The 17,486-nt window shown below is 39.4% G+C and overlaps 1 protein-coding gene across 2 annotated transcripts in view; it reads left to right on the top strand.

Annotated features, from left to right (window-relative positions):
* The window catches only part of RSPRY1 (ring finger and SPRY domain containing 1), a 54,749-nt gene extending 38,509 nt beyond the window's left edge, over positions 1-16,240 (top strand). For both annotated transcript variants that reach the window (XM_084644717.1, XM_084644718.1), the window contains 7 exons: positions 1,033-1,148; positions 2,173-2,316; positions 9,391-9,502; positions 10,671-10,773; positions 11,655-11,807; positions 14,566-14,670; positions 15,685-16,240. In XM_084644717.1, the coding sequence (XP_084500843.1) occupies positions 1,033-1,148; positions 2,173-2,316; positions 9,391-9,502; positions 10,671-10,773; positions 11,655-11,807; positions 14,566-14,670; positions 15,685-15,781 (830 nt within the window). In that variant the 3' untranslated portion in view covers positions 15,782-16,240. The remainder of the gene's footprint in view (positions 1-1,032; positions 1,149-2,172; positions 2,317-9,390; positions 9,503-10,670; positions 10,774-11,654; positions 11,808-14,565; positions 14,671-15,684) is intronic.
* The last annotated feature ends 1,246 nt before the right edge of the window (positions 16,241-17,486 follow it).

Here is a 17,486-nt window from a genome sequence, read left to right as displayed (position 1 = left end):
ATAGTAATGAGTCTGTGATGTACATTTCACTCCCTGAAATACTTCTGTCTGAATTACTACTTTTTAGTGGTGTTGGTATGATTCTCAGCCTGTAGAGCTAAATGCTTCTCCATTCCTCCCCAGTGTGAAAGAGAATGATTCGGAGGAAAATGTACAGAGCAGTTTCCATGGCATAGCATAACAGTTATTCTTCAACTTGCCCTCCTGGTTCTGTGCAATCCCAGCATCCTGTGTCTTCCCTGCCCTGATTCTGGGTGATTTCCAGGGTGGAATCTCTAACAAAACCCGGTGTACAGTATAACTTATAATAGCTCAGGGTTGGAGAAAATGCCACCCTGGGTTAAAGCAAATATGAGGAGGCCATGTCGATCAGCATGCTAGGGAATCCCACAGTTGGGCTTCTCTTCTCTTCCCTGATCATGAGCTGTTACAAAGATTCCACCAGGGGCTGCTTTCTTTTGCTTGAAATATTTTTCTTGCCATGAAACTCGAGCATTTGATCAGCCAGTGTGGGAGGGTCTAGCAGTCACAGAAGTGACGGGGAAAGGACTGAAAGTGGAGGGGGAAGACCACCTTAATTGGCTCAGTTCAGCTGCATAAACCCAGCCCAATAGCTGAAAGCAGCAAGTTTCGAGTTTTCACTATTGCTCTGGCACCATTCCTCCCACAGTAAAATTCCACTCACGTTAACCTTCAGAGTGGTGTCTTGTGTGTCCTTCAGGACACACATCTTGATATGTATTCTGATGCCCTTAATGCTTACTCATGGTTCCTTGAGAGGCACAATTAGCCCTTAGGTGCTTTTCAAATACTCAGGCAGGATATGCCCTGCTCCTGGATATAGTTCTAACAAACATTGGGTGCCACTGTAAGTAAGTATTGACATTCAAGTATGCATAATGCCTGTGTTGCTTTAAAGTATACCAAGACTGAATTGGATCCTTTGTGTGTGTAGATTTGTATTTATTGAAATACTCTGGTTGGACTTGTTCCTGCAGTAGCACTTTATTTATTTAATTTTTTTTTCTGCAGTTTTGAAAGAAGGCAGACAGTTTACCTATGAGAAAGTTGACTTGACCAATATTAAGGCCATGCTGAATAGTAACGATGTCAGCGAATACCTTAAGATCTCACCACGTGGACTGGAGGTAGGTGTCATTTGATTATTTCAGCATAGAATTTGTTTTGAAGAAAGCTACAAGATATCACCGTTTCAGTTCACTTTTTGTTCCCATTTTTTTTTTACCCTTCAAAGACTCAACAAGTCTGTATTTCTGAGTTCCCTACAAAACTAGTGAAGGAATTCTGTTTTGGCAGTAGACTGTAATGACTCTAACCTTGCTTTTATTACCAGAAATAACCACTGTAAAACATCACTCCTCTGTGAATCTCAGATCTTTAAAAACAGAGAAACCTATTTAGATCTATCTGGTCCTTCTCCCATGTGATGCAGAACTGTTCCCTACAGTAGATTTTTCTTTTGTTCTAGTGTTTTTTCTATTGTCCTGTCTAGTCTTAAAAGCCCAAAGCAATAGGGATTCCATTTCCTCAGAGAAAGTACCTCTCACCATCAGGAAATTCAGCCTAAATGTTCCTTTTCTTAATTTTGTTCCATGACTGCTAATGATATATTCCTAGAGCACTAAATTCCTGTCCCTCCTTGATGTTTATACCTATCGGATAGTTCTAGATTGTTCCCCACTTGGTCATTTTTTTTAGCCTGTAATCTTTAAATCAGTTCCACTAGCCCTTTGATCACTTCTTTCAGAGTAGCAGCTGTATCCGCAAAAAGAAAAGGAGGACTTGTGGCACCTTAGACACTAACAAATTTATTTGAGCATAAGCTTTCATGGGCTTCAGCATCCGATGAAGTGAGCTGTAGCCCATGAAAGCTTATGCTCAAATAAAATTTAGTCTCTAAGGTGCCACAAGTACTCCTGTTCTTTTTGCTGATCACTTCTGTTGCTCTTCTCAGAGCTACTTTCAACTTGGTTCAGTTTTACTAAGATCCTGTCCGGTATATGGCCCTTGCTGTTGTGAAAGGGGTGCATTGTGTTTGGAAATTTAAGTGCTTTTACAATTTTACTTGTATGGCATTTCTCAAATCTATCAGACAGGATTCTTCATGACTGCCAGCTAATTCCAAATCTATTTTCCACTTCTGTTTTTCAGGCTCGATGCGATGCCTCCTCTTTTGAAAGTGTTCGATGTACGTTCTGTGTTGATTCTGGGGTTTGGTACTATGAAGTCACAGTAATTACTTCAGGAGTGATGCAGATTGGATGGGCCACCAAAGACAGCAAGTTTCTCAATCATGTGAGTACATGTGAAGTCACACAGTTGATACTCTAAATATTATGGTTTATTTTCCTTACAGTGCCTATACAAATGGCTTTTTATAGCCTATTGAAATAATTGTCCATGTTTTATATGGATTGCCTCTTACGTTTTTTTTCATACATTTGACACTGTTACAGTTCGTGAATTTAGTACTCATGAAAGGTGCTGGAGTGACATTTATCTCCAGAAGTACAGCACGGTCATCAGTAGCGAGGACTTTTCTTAACCACAGGTGCATGCCTCAACCCTGATCTGGAGCAGTAGGAAGGTAGTTCAGTTTTTATGACCCATTCCACTCTTGGCCTCTGCCCCAACTGCAAATAAGGATGTCTGGTTACTGCCAGCTGTGTTTTTGTGAAGTGATCGCCTGCCTACTAAGAGCTGATATGCTAGTCATTCATTTGATGCATCCGATGAAGTGAGCTGTAGCTCACGAAAGCTCATGCTCAAATAAATTTGTTAGTCTCTAAGGTGCCACAAGTACTCCTTTTCTTCATTTGACTTAGGTCATCAAAGAGCCATGAGGTGGTTTTTCTTACTTTTTTTCTTCTATTTCACAAACTTGGTGACTAGAGATTAAAGGGCCTCTAATCTACATGAAACCGTCTGCTTGGGATAGTTTAATAGCTTTGAATGTGGGGGTGGTAATCATACTATTGTATTTTTAGTCTAGAAAGCAAGGATTAAACTGGATGTATATTAAACTGTTTTGCCAACCTAACTTTGTCCTTCTCTAGACTCCTTCCATAAGCTCCCTCCGATGTGTTCTGTTTGCTCACACTTGCTCTGTTCAGTCAGTATTTGACACCGCAAATTCCTACTGCTTGTACGTATGTCGCTTTTTAAAAAATACTCTGCAATTGCATGCATTAATTGGCCAAAGTCTGTGATCATGGGATAGTTCAAATGATAACAGAAATGTGAGTAGGATATTTATTTTTTCCATTTCCCTACCTGGATGAATCCTGGTGGAAGATACCAATATAAAGAATTTGCCTATTCTTTTACTAGAGAGGAGCAAATAGCACTTCAGAACAGGCTAGGTGCTAACACTTCATTTTCCAGTCTGGCAAGGAATTGGAAGCTCTCCCTGTTTGTCAGGAAAGACTAATTTCTGATGGGAAAAGTACATATGTGGAAATAGCATGCCAAATGTTCTCTTCCCATGCCCTCCAAAAATAAATGAATAAATTCATACAGACATGAAAACTACCTGAGGCACAGATTGAGAATAGCACAAAACAGGCATAAATGTCACTTGGTGACATCATTTGCATTAGGTACTGGTAGTTTCATTCTTCATTTCAAGCAGTCACATCTAGTTACTCACCTGCCTTGCAAAGTTCTATTTACCTGTGACAAGTTTTATGGGGGAATAAAAGAGCTTCAGTTTTTTTCATAATCTTCACAGCAAAGGCCACTGTGCCTTCACAGTAAAGGCAAATACCTTTGTGATGTGGCTTTTTTGTTTTTTGTGTGTGTGTTGTGTGTATACCTTGGTTTGTAAATTTTTAGGCTGTTGTAAACTCAGGGGTACTCAGACAAGATGGGGATAGTGTAAAGGTTACCATGGCAGCCTTGTTTTCAGAATTGCCAAGTTTGTATTCTCCATCTGAAAACTACTGTTAAAGTTCCTTCTATTCTGCTTTTTTTTTAATGGAATCTGTTAATGCTTTCATAGCAAGTGTGTTCAGCTTACAAATAAGGATGGCTTTTCTAATTGTTACCTTTGCAACCTCACCCAGCATCTGAAAATCAAACTTTCTGGTTCACCCATAATCACTATTAATAGTTCTGCAATAGAAATTTATAGGCCTATCCTGCTGCCTCCGAGGTCAGTTAGCATTTTACCATTGACTTGAGTGGGAACAGGGTAGGGTCCTTAGTTAACAATTCCATCTGTGCACAAGCCAGAAGAAAATCCAGGTCTCCTCTATTGCGTTGGCTCTGCAGAGCCAACAGGCGCATCAAGTAGTAGAAGCTCATTCCTTGGTAAAGTCAGCAGGCAACAGATCTGCTTGCTATCCAGTCAGAATCCTGAAATTTGTTAAAATCTTCATATTACCATAGTCATTTTTTGGTCATCATAACACTTTAAGATAAGGAAGCAGATTATATAGAGTTCTGTTTTGGGTTATTTTATGTTCTAAAACAAGAATGACCCGAGTTAAAACTGCTCAGAAAACTTGTAGAAAAAAATCGTTCTAAAACCTGATATACATCATAGACCAAATACTGTGATGTAGATGTTGGTGTTGATGAATGTAAGTTGGTATGGGCCAAGGAAATGGAAGAGAAGGATATAGCGAGAAAAGCAGCTAACAGGACGGTGTAAGAGGGAATAAGATAAAGTAGATTCCCTGCCCCCATTAGTTACTCTTCCCGCTATCCTCTCCCTTACATTCATTCATGTAAGTTACTTTCCCGTGCTGACATATAATTTACACATCCGATTACATTATCTCTAAATATGGCCCCTTGCCTACTGCACAGTATTGCAAAAGAAATGTAAAAAACTGCAAGCCTGTCTTGAATACCAGAAGTTGCCAACACTGACTGTTATGGAAACTGTTTGTGAAATGAAGCAGCAACCCACCAGCCCTTAAACTAGAAGAGGCTTAAAAGATTTTCCCCACTCACCCTAAGTAGCTTGACAGTTTGTTTGGGGTGGTTGTTTTTTCTGTCTGATGTGCTTCCTGTGAGGAATTTCTCAGTAGGAAGAATTGAGATAATGTCTCTATTTAAGGGCTAGAAGCTTGCTTTACTATTTATTGTTCCCTTGATTGGATGTTTCTGGTATTCTTTCTGCCCAGAATCTTTTGTAGGCACTTATTTTTGAATGCATCTAGTTTTCTAACATTTTAGCAGATCTCCAGCTCTTGCAGCCCTATGTTAGCACCGAGATTACGTTTGAATTGAAAATTGTCAGTTTTGTTGATAACCATGCATTGTTAAGTTCACTAAATACTGTGGATACCTTTCCTATCCTTGATGTCACTTCCTTCTTGAGGCATCCATTAACTAATATGGAATTACCCACGTAGATGAGTTGCTCTTCTTGATATTTTTGACCAGGGTGGATTTGATTAAAATCAAATTGATTTAAATTACTAGTCAGGAAGACTCAATTTAATCATGGATTTCTACATAAAAGTGCATTCTTGTTGGTAGTTATAACCGTAATACATATTCTTCACAACTCAGATGTAGGTTTCATTTTTAGAAGGTACACACGATACATTTTTAAAGTGATTTATTTTGAAAACTTTTCAGATTAGTTTTACAGCTATATCAGAAAATGAATGATTGGTTATTTCATTTACCAAAGGTAATTGAAGCAGATAGTTCACCTCCCGATGACTTCATAAATATCTCCAATTCAACAGGTTAATCATTAATATTTGGAGGATTTTCTTGGCATGCTATATTAGGAGGAGAACATCATGAGACAGACATTAATATTGTTTTATTTAACTAAAAGGACAACGTTATGTATTCTGGATTGTTTTCTTCAACAGCAAACATAAATATTTTAACAAAACAAGCATCTGAATGTTTGAATTTAGTTAAACATTCAAGTTTTTTAAAATCAGGTTTGTTTTTGTTAATTGTTCTGAACTAAAATAGTTAAATGAAATATTAAAAAAAAACAAAAAACAACCAAACATTAAATCAACCATGTCAGCCAGGTCAACACAAGAAACTTAAAATATTGATTTCTGCAGCTAACTCCCTCCTCTTCACCTTCATTTTCCTGTTTGTTCATAATCTGGAAAAGAAAAACAAACTTTCCTGCTTTTTCAGGTCCCAAACAATTTCTCAGTTTGGAATGAATGAGTCCAAAGGAAGATAATATTCTTTCTACACCAGCAGAAGAAGCTACTGTTGTTAAAAGTGAGATTATCACTTCAACAGTCTCTGAATCCAAGTGCTTACGTGACCCACCAGTTCACTGGTGTGACTTTCTTTAAATAATCATCAGCAAACATATATTTCTTGAATGGTTCTCATTCCCAAACTGGGTCTCTCTTACGGCCTGCTGCCATTATAGGTTTTTCTTTCTAGTGAGAGAATGGTATGGTAGATCTCAAATCAATAAAGGCTACGCTCAGAAAGACCTCAAGACTTCTGGAATATGCTGCTCAAACAGTTTCACTTTTGTTTCAGTTGCCTGTCCCTCTCTTCTCACATTTATCTCCAGACTTCCTCTCCTTGTCCAGATCCATTCCACCCGCAACAATCTTTTTTATTCATTGAACTTTTCGAAACTTTGCACTTTTAGAGAGAGGTAAGGGATTTGCTCTGCGTACACAAATTTGCAGAGGGACAATAGGGTTGAGGTTTGTTGTTTTTTCACCTGTAGGTAGGTTGGTTGGTTAGGCAGGCAGACACATTTTTGCTGTTAACATGCATGTTATCTCAGTAGACATAAATCCATAGTCTGAGAACTGCAAAACTAAGCATCTCTGATGGTATCTTCTAGACTGACTACTGAGTCCCATTGGGTTGATAGAAAGATTAACCTAAATAATCTATACAGAAGCCCCTGGAACCCCATAATATTCAGTCCCTAATCCATGAACTATTGGAACTAATTTACAAAACTTTTCTTAAATGTTACATGAATATATTGTCTCATACTATAGAATTAGAATTTATAATCCCTATTCCATGATGAGATACATTATAGTTCAAAAAGTTATCTTAATTAAAACTATCTTTAGATAGGTTTTTTCCTCAAAAAGCATTTTAGCAAAAAAATCTGATTTAAATAAAAAAAATTTAATTTTTTTTATCATGGATTTTTATCCACCCTGTTTTTGACTTCTGTTATGTTACCACTTGACATCTGGCTTTAAGGGATATTTGTTTTAACCTAATTAATTTTGAGCTATGCTTGGCCTGCTATTTTTGCCAAAATGTCTGTCTGTCTTTGTAACTTTTGGGGGTGCTGCTCACTACCACAATATCATCAAGGTCGTCTAGACATTAGCCATCTAGCCATGCTGTACCATTGTTTGTGTTGCTAATACACTTCTTTGTTATCCAGTCTACGGCAAACAGTAGATATACAATGCAGTCCTGTTTCACTCATGTCAGTGAACCACTGTCTGATTGTTCACCTTTATAGAGCACTTCACATCTCTACGTGGCCTTGATGACTTTAGCTGGGATTCTGTAGAACTGAAGAATGTTCCACAATGTATGTTTGTGCAGGCTATCAAATGCTTCTTGAAAATCCATTAAATTGATGAAGAAGGGAGCTTCCCCTTCTAGACATTCTTCTATGGTCCTTGGTGTGAATATCTGACCTGCACAGGATCTCTTGGGCTTGAATCCAGCCTATTCTTCTCTAAGCTTTGCATCCACTGCCTCTTTCATCCAATTTAGTATCACACTGCACAAGGCTTTCCCTACAACAGAGAGGAATGTAACTTCTCTCCAGTTGTTAGTAAGATTAACCCTTTTGGAATATTCTGACAATTATTCCATGCTCCTCTTGGTGAGGAGGGTGTCTCTTTTTCCCAAACTTCATTAAACAGCTCTCTGTTCCATTAGGATGGTGGTAGCAAGTATTTTAAGCATTTTTGCTGTAATTTGATCATCTCTCGCTGCTTTGTTATTTTTAATCTTTTTGATTGCGGCCTGTACTTCTGACATCTCAATTGGACTAATGTTTGTCAAGTTAAACAAGTTCATTTATAATGTATTTGGGGCCATTTATCTCGTTAACACTTGAAAATTGACTGAATTTAGCTATTATTTGGGACCTGTGAGACTCACGTTGGAGGAGTACGGGCATCTCTGCCCTTATCAAATCCCACAGAGCAAGCAGAAACTAGTCTCTTCTTCCATATTGCTAATTGGTTCCTCCTCGTCAACGAAGAGAGGTGGCTTTCTGATGAAGGATATTGTTTTCAGTTACTGCTTGCCCCCAAATGGGTTTAGTGAGGAGTCTCAAAAGCTTTTTATAGTACAGCCTTTGGATTCGTTTTGGGGGAACACAACAGAGGGCGCTGTTTTTCCCACAGTCTTCTTGCTGGCAGCCACTTCCTTATTTGAAAATAACTAATATAACTTGTCATTGTCTCAAGTTTTGTCAGCTCTTGAGTTTGAGAGTAGCTTCGGTTAGACTAGAGGTGGCATTGTGGAGAAAACAAGTAAAATGTTGCTGTTTAGATACCTAGCTATGTTGTAAAGATAATATATCCGATATTAATCAACATATAAAATGTATAGTCCCTTTCATTCAGGGAGCTCGAAGCACTTTGCAGACACTAATCCTTACAACATCCCTAGGAGGTAGGCAAGCTTTATCCCTATTTTATAAGTATGGAAGTCGTGAGGCCCAGAGGTTCAGTGACTTGCCCAGTGTCTCCCAACCAGTTGCTGGCAGAGTCCCAAATAAACCCCATAACTCCTGACTTGGTCTGGTGGATAGTGCACAAGACTATATTCCCCCTCTGACCCGTGGAAAACGTTGTAACACCTGGGTAAACAATAGTACAAAAATTGTGTGGAACATTGCAAACACCACCTTGGTCGTGCTCTGTTACCCAGCAAATGCCCTGATTCGTAATACTGAGTCATTCTGTCTGCTGAACATAGATCAGAAATGAGGTGTGTGGTCAGAGCTGCCTGAGAGGAAGCTCACTTGGTACCTCTGCTCTTGCTAAGCCTGGTTCAGGTAATGCTATTAGACCGTCCTCTTTCAGGAGCGTTACATTCACTCCTAATTTTTTATTTTATTTTTTTTTTAAAGGAGTAAAATCCATTTGACCTTGAAAGTACCCCTCCCAAAGGAGGGGAAAAAGTAAATATGCCTTCCTAACAAGAGCTGTGTAGTTCTGATGCATTTTTAGGTGGAAAGAGTAAGGAAGTGATACTGAATGAGGGGTGTGTGGGTGTAAGTGAGAGAGAGAAAATAGAATAGAATAAAATTAAACTTCTTAGAATGAATGGTTTGGTTATGTAAAAATAGACCTCCAGCCCTTTCCCACAAAACAGGAGTGACTGCAGATTAAAATGCTGTGCTTTGTTTCGCTAAAGGAAGGTTACGGTATTGGGGACGACGAGTACTCCTGTGCATATGATGGCTGCCGGCAGCTGATTTGGTATAATGCCAGAAGTAAACCACATTCCCATCCCTGCTGGAAAGAAGGTATTTTCTTCATCTTGTGGCAGTTATCCTAGCCTGCTATCACCAAAGAGCTTTTCTAGAATACTCACGGGAGGAATAGCCTGTAGTTGGAGTTTATTAGCAGTTTCAGAGAATCTGAAGATGAGATCTAGCCAACTTCTTGCCATTTCAGGATTGTTAATTACTGTACGCTTACTGGTGTTCTGTCTGGTTTCTTAAATGTGTCCTGTGAAACTGTCCACCACTTCTCATGGAGACCTTCCACAGCCTAACAGATCTCACTTTGGGGAACCTCTACCACCACCACCAGTTATTACAGGTGGTGCTGATAGCACCACCTTAGCTTAATGTTGTCTGATACTTCCTTTTAGAAGACCCTGTTTTCAGTTGCTTATAACTTGGCCAGACTTAAATCATTTGGGGAGAAATTTTCCATGCAAGGTGTTTTGCCTCGGGCTCATCTGTCTGTCTTCAGCAAAAATGGTTTGGCTGTTTCTTAGAACAAGATTTGGGAAATACATTGTTTTGCCCCTGTATGTTTATAAAAAAAAAAAAAAAGGAAATTCTGGCAATCTTTGCTTTGAGAAGCTATAGTGACCCCTTTTCTTTGGAGTAGGAACTTGAAATTTGGGAGGAGGGTGGCCTTTTTCTTTTCTTTTCTTCAGGGATGTGCCTGTAATCCTCATGAAAATCAGCCCAAATTTGCCCAAGTTATAAAATCTTTGAAATACCTGAGTTTGAACATGCGCTGCAGAGACTTCTTTAGATTTTTAGCAGCTAAATTCCCTGAAGATGGTCTGCATTGGGCATGCTCCAGCCTGGGGAGGGAATGGAAAGAGGCAATCCTAAAGCCTGCATTTGCTAACTTTTGAATATTTAGCTTAGCAATGTTAATGTTCCTTAAATGTAGCTGTCTGTGTGCAAATCAACCTAAATCTTCCTTTCCTTAATTTCATCCAATTTCCTCCTAATTATACCCTTTTTACTATGGTAAATAACTCTTCTCCCTCTTTAGTGCTTATTCAAATAATGGTAGGTTGTTCCCTATTAATCACTCCTTAGCCCAGCTATTCAATCAGCTTCTTTAACCTTTCCTCAACAATCAGCACCTCCAACTCCCAATCATATTTGTTGAATGCCATAAATACCTGAACCTTAATCCTAAAATATTTTTGTTTTTGTACATAAGGAGACACAATAGGATTTTTACTAGATTTGCAAGAAAAGCAAATGATCTTCTATTTAAATGGAAACCAGCTTCCTGCTGAGAAGCAAGTGTTTTCATCTGCAGTGTAAGTAATATTTTCATTTTGACAGACAAGTATTAAAATGCAATATGGATAATGGTTCATTGGTTAAAAGAAAAAATTCAAATTCTGGGTTTAGTTTGACAGTAAACTAATATTTACCGGTCATAGATGCTATTGCTCTTAAGCAGAGCTCCCTGTTGAAAGGTACTGATAACAGCTAAAAATCTGAAACCAGCTAAAAAGTGTGAATTTACAAATGGATTTAAGGGCCAGAGGAAATACATTCTTTAGCCTAAGTTTAATGCAGCTTTCTGTCGTGCAATGTTAGCAATTTACGGAACACTTTCTATATAATATTGTGGATTTTGGTTCTCTGGGAGATAAAATAACAAAACCTTGTTCTTGTTGCTTCAGATGTGTCAACTTTTTGCACACTCCTAATTTGCTCAGTGTTCTCCAAGTTTTGTGCCTTCCCAAATAAGAGAGATTGAGGGGGTGGCGGTGATGTGAATCCTTTGCACTTGAACCTGTTCCCCAAACAGCAACACACAGCCCCATTTTGGACAAAACAGTTATTCCTGCTGAGGTGGATGGAGAATAGTGTTGTCACGCACTCAGATGCATGCGTTTGCCTCCACATAGATGCAACTTATCCTGTTTGTAGCCAGTAGAGGCTCTGGCAGACAGTGGCAATGGACTTGGTTCACATATCTTAATTAAATTGAGAAATAATGAATCAAGTAAGAAAAATACATGCTGCTAAAATCAGGTTCCCTGGAGTTTCTCTCCCAAATAACAGTGGCTGGATTACAGTACTGGAAGTCTTGTTCCAGCGTGAGATAGCGTTTGGTCCAATAGGTATGTCCAGCATGCTCTGTCTGTACTATTGCTTTCTGATGTTCATGCTGTCCTTCAAATTGCAGATCTGGCTTTTTTGCTGCAGCTAGTTTCATGTCCTATCAACAATGTGAGTTCAATTTTGGAGCAAAACCTTTCAAGTATTCACCTTCAATCAAATTTAGCACCTTTAATGACTATGCCTTCCTGACAACAGAGGAGAAAATAATTTTACCAAGGTAATCTCTTTCTGCTGGTTATGCCACATTCATACAATATACAAATATGTAGGTTTGAACAGGATGTCAAATTTCTGGTGTAAATGGTCTAACGTAGTCTCCGAACATAAATAACTTTGTGATCAATTCAGGATGTGATTAGTCCTTACGTGAAAGGGACATGCTAGACTTCAGGCTCCACTTCAGCAAAGCATAAAAACATAAGAATGGCCATACTGGGTCAGGCCAAAGGTCCATCCAGCCCAGTATCCTGTCTACCGACAGTGGCCAATGCCAGGTGCCCCAGAGGGAGTGAACCTAACAGGTAATGATCTAGTGATCTCTCTCCTGCCATCCATCTCCACCCTCTGGCCAACAGAGGCTAGGGACACCATTCCTTACCCACCCTGGCTAATAGCCATTAATGGACTTAACCTCCATGAATTTACCCAGTTCTCTTTTAAACCCTGTTATAGCCTTCACAACCCCCTCAGGCAAGGAGTTCCACAGGTTAACTGTGTGCTGAGTGAAGAAGAACTTCCTTTTATTTGTTTTAAACCTGCTGCCCATTAATTTCATTTGGTGGCCCCTAGTTCTTGTATTATGGGAACAAGTAAATAACTTTTCCTTATTCACTTTCTCCACCCCACTCATGATTTTATAGACCTCGATCATATCCCCCCTTAGTCTCCTCTCTTCCAAACTGAAAGGTCCCAGCCTCTTTAATCTCTCCTCATATGAGACCCGTTCCAAACCCCTGATCATTTTATTTGCCCTTTTCTGAACCTTTTCTAGTGCCAGCATATCTTAAGCACTTAAGCATGTGCTTAAATGCTCTGCTAGATTTTTGTCCTGTCTTCCTTCTGTACTCATTAATTTACACTGGCTGTGCAGTTTTACCTCGCACAGTGTTTAAAATACACATAGTAAAAATCACTTCCTGCTATGTATAAACTGTGAAGTTAATTGAAGAAAAATGATCTTAATTAAAATTGGTGTCTTGGCACAAATGAGGTCACTTTTAAACATTGGCTGTGTAGAAGCACTTTGCAAGCAATTGTAAAGCCTGAAGTGATTGCTCTTCTCTTAATCTCAGTAAAAATACTTCCTTACTATGAAGGATGCTGCCAAGGAGAGATGTTGGAGTAGACTGGCAATTCCCTGATTTCTGAACAGCTTAAGACCTCTTTTGGCTTAGTTTATGCTCAGAACTTCTACTTGGATAAAATCAGCATAAATTTTGCATTTCTGCAAAAAGGAAAAAAAAATTCAATTCTAACTTTAGGTAATCAGTAAAAGTGTGATGCAGTGCACGAGAGCACAGCGCTGGGAACCAGTGGCCCTGCTTTGCCACTAACTCTCCATGTAATCTGGGGCAAAACCCAAATTTTTAAACTTCGGTGCCTAAAGATAGTTAGTGTGATGGGGCCACTCGCCTCTCATGAGCACTCCCTAGCTGGTGTGCCGGTACCTGCACTTTTTCCAGCTTTGCGCCTGCTACCAGCCTCGCCAGGTGGATCTTGGGAGACGCAGCCCTCCAGCCAAATCCCACAGTCTGCATGTGTACAACCAAACCCCTTCTGGGGTACACAATTCAACAGGGCCTATCACAGTGCCCTGAAGACCCTTCGCCTCCTGGCGAGTCCCAACTGATCCCCGCTCGCTAGCTGAGCTGCGCTCTCAGTTCAGTTCACTCCCCTTCTGGGGGGGTATCAAAAGTCCCACCCCTGAGAGTGGGTGAATAAAATCATCAAGGGACTGAACCTCCATTGGTACCATCTATCCCAGATCCACACAGAGCTCCACTGAATGCACGGGAGTGCAGAGTGCTAGTAGCCCCATTGCAGAAGCAGGGCTGACATTTTATCATTTCTTGGATATTGAAAGGAATTCTTTGCTTTCATCAGTGAAGGTTCTGATGCTTTTTCTCAGGCACCTTTCTAAACACTAACGGTCACCAACGTTAATATGGAGACGTTGCTGCACTGTTTACCCTACGCTTTTTGACTGTTTACTTATTTCAACCTCCCCCCGTGTTCATTCAAAACTTATCAAGAAAATTACATACTAAATCACCTCTTATTTTTAATCATATGTAGAGGGACCCTCCAACTACTTAGCATTAGTTGCTCTTTAGAAGAATTGCACTGTCACTTTTTTCATCGATTTTTCTCAACTCAAATACCTTGGTATTGGGGTCACTTGAGAAGACAGCTCTAATTCCATTGTTAGAATCCAAACATATGGAGTAAAGTTTTGGTTAACTCGGTTCCTTGGACGTTTCCTTTATACTAACACACCATACATTCCCTTCTCCGTCCTAGCCTTTGCTCCTGTTCCTGTGTTGGTTGATAAGTTGGATTGTTGTCCCTCTTGTGTCTGTTCTTGTAAACAGTTTTACAGTATTGTATGGTTTCTGAGACTTTGCATATTGAGAATTTTTTTTAAAAACATTCCTATTATACAAGTGTATATATCAAACTAAATCATAAGAGGTTTGTTTGTTTGTTTAAAAGTGTTCCACTTCGGAAGTCCTAGGAACTGGAGATGGGGGAAAAAGATGTATTGAGTCATCTAGTCTAGCCACCTCTTCCAGCCATCCCCACGGCATAGCCAGAATAGGGTTGTTAGACTGTCCCAAATAATTGTACGTTTGTTTAGGAATATTTTTACTGTTTTTAATTGTCAATTAAAAACAAAAGAATTTGTGTATTGGCCTGGATCCATCACTCAGGAGTGTAGTTTAGTGATAAATGTTTTTCTCGTACATCTATTTCAGACATCGACGTCTGGCATTGTTGAAGCAAGTGAGTATCCGAGAGAACTGCTGCACGCTGTGCTGTGATGAGGTAGCAGACACAGAACTCAGACCCTGTGGACACAGGTAAATTAAACACACAGACCTTGTCTGTTTGCACCGCGTTGTGTGAAAATGCAGTCAAAGTAGGACTTCTGCTCATCTCTAGTGACTACCCAACCTGCACGAAAAGATCTGTCCCTTTAAAGATTTGAAAAGGAGTACAGGATAAACAAACACTAGTCATCTGACCATCTCCCTCAACAAAACAGATGTAATATCCAAGGTGCTGGGTGTGTGCAGTTGCTAAGCGTAGACCTGCTTGTGTGTCTCTTCACAGTGCCTGCTCTACCAAATTTAACTCCTTGATCTGGAAAGTGTCTTGAGATAAGTATAGTATAAAAGCTCTACATAAAATGCAATACAGTTTAGAGAAAATCAAGAATGGGACTGGATTTTTAATGCAATCTGGATCCTTTTACCAAGTTACCAGTTCAAATACAGTTAAGTACTGATAATGTCATTGCCATGATGGTTTTTGAATTGCCTTTATGAAATGAGTTTGCAGCTAAGTGTCCAGCTCTTAGTGACCTGTGGGCACCACTATAATATGCCTGTTGGAATTGACATTCTTGTTGGCAGTTAGCAGAAAGACAAAGGATTGAGTGGGTGTGCAGAATATACCCCCCATGGCCTCTAGTGATTGGCATTCTAGGTCAAGAGTCAGGCAAATCAGTGTGGGGAGACTTGCACTGCCATTGTCCAAACCATAGCTGGTCTGTGGGTTAATGAAAGGGTGACTGCACTAGAAATTGCTCAGCAGCATTAAGGACCTAAATCCTGCAAGATTCTGATTGCCTCCTGCAAGGAAGGGCTTGAGACTCATGAGCTTCCATTGACTCTAGTGAGAGCTGAGGACACAGAACCGAACCTTCACATTGAGGAAAATCAATCTTGCTGACCCTTTTTCCACAGTCGTTGAATGAAATTTTTGTATGGAGTGAATTTATTAGCATCTGGATTCTACTCCTTTTTTGTTTTGTTTTTCATTTTTTTAATCAGCATAAATTCAGATTTGTAACTGAATCTTCTCTTCTTTAGTGACCTGTGCATGGAGTGTGCCTTGCAACTGGAGACCTGCCCATTGTGTCGACAGGAAATACAGACTAGAGTCAGACAGATCTCCCACATTTCATGACACGTGGAGAATATCATGGACTTATTTCTAATCAATTCCAGCCAATACTGCAAGGGACAAGCATCTCTTATCAAACTGTACGCACATCAAAACCATAGCCGTGACCAGATTTCATGCTACGCCATAGTCTGTTTATCTTAGAAATGAAATCTTTAATAAACTAACCCAACTTGCCAGTGCTGGGGAACTGGCTTCAACAATAGCTAATAGTTCGACATTTTATGGCTGTTGGTTATCTCCAAGCAAGACCACAGGAGAGTGTCTCTCTGTCTCTCTGTCTCTCTGTCTCTCTGTCTCTCTGTCTCTCTGTCTCTCTGTCTCTCTGTCTCTCTGTCTCTCTGTCTCTCTGTCTCTCTGTCTCTCTGTCTCTCTGTCTCTCTGTCTCTCTGTCTCTCTGTCTCTCTGTCTCTCTGTCTCTCTGTCTCTCTGTCTCTCTGTCTCTCTGTCTCTCTGTCTCTCTGTCACTTATCACAAGTGCTGAAAAAGAATTTGCACTGGAAATATACACATGAAGTACATAAAATCTCCTAAAACAGGGACATTCTGTCTCATGCTCTAAAGTCCTTATTTTTGGCAGAAGTCGTCATGAATAAAGTATGCCAATATTTCTTTAATGTAGCCTCCTGCTGGTCAGAGACTGTTTTCCAACAGTGGATATTAAACTGCTCAAAGACTTGAAATCTGTACACAAACAGACTGGTTTGAAAAGAAGGTGCAGAGACTGTAGAAAAATCCAAATTTTTGATAACTCAGTGATTCCAAAGAACGTTCTGATTTTTTTTTTTTAAACTGCGGAAAGTTGGTGGTATTTTCACATTCGTAGTGTTTCTAATTACTTCAATTTCAGTACCCATGTTTAGTGAAAAGAATAATTTTCAGGAGGAATTATTACAGTAATTGTAATGCTGGACAGGAGATGGTTTGAAATTTTGGGTATTTTTTTTAGGTACCATCAATCATCTTTTTTTAATCAGTATTGTTTTTTGAAAGTTATGTACATTTTGAAAATACTGAGCTGTGTTCTCAAAAGGTCTAGAAAGAATTCTGAGCAAATGTATTAATATTGTTTTAAACGAATACATGTTATTTGAATAGCACATTCAGTCCTGTTCTGTTTAACTCTTTAACCAAAAATGCACATCACCTACACTTAGAGCCTCACACACGGTCCCCTGCACCAGGTGCAGGATTTGGGTCACATTTTCTTTTTGGTTGCGATCGTCAAGTGGTGATTCCTTTTTACTCCCTGTTATCATAAATTTGTGAAACTTAGTTGATAAGGATGCACTTCCACTGTGGATGGATGGGTTGTTTCGAGATCAAGTATAAATTTAGTAAAACAGAGCCAGATCCTCAGTTGGTGCAAACTGGTGTAATGCCATGGAAGTCAATGGTACTTTACCAGCTCGTGCCAGTTTGAGAACCTGACCCAGAATCTCCAAGTTTTTCCACTTTTCTTTGAAAGTACAATAGCCTTGCTAATCCACACACAATAACTTAGACCAAAAAAATCCCCACTTCTTGCAAAGATTTAATAGCAGAGATTGCTGTAGTGAGCTCTTGTGCTGCAAGATTTATTTTATTTAAATAAAAATTAGATATAATTTACTAGTACAGTAAATTTTTATAAATACTAAGTATAGTTGGGGCCTGACTGTATGGGCTGAGCACCTTCAACTCCTGTTTGTCAACGGGAACAGAGAGC

This window comes from Lepidochelys olivacea (genome assembly GCF_965140295.1).
Source record: "Lepidochelys olivacea isolate rLepOli2 genome assembly, chromosome: 12".
In the NCBI taxonomy this organism is placed as follows: Eukaryota; Metazoa; Chordata; order Testudines; family Cheloniidae; genus Lepidochelys; species Lepidochelys olivacea.
The sequence above is the reverse complement of the archived record's forward strand: the minus strand, read 5'-3'. Positions and strand labels throughout refer to the sequence as shown.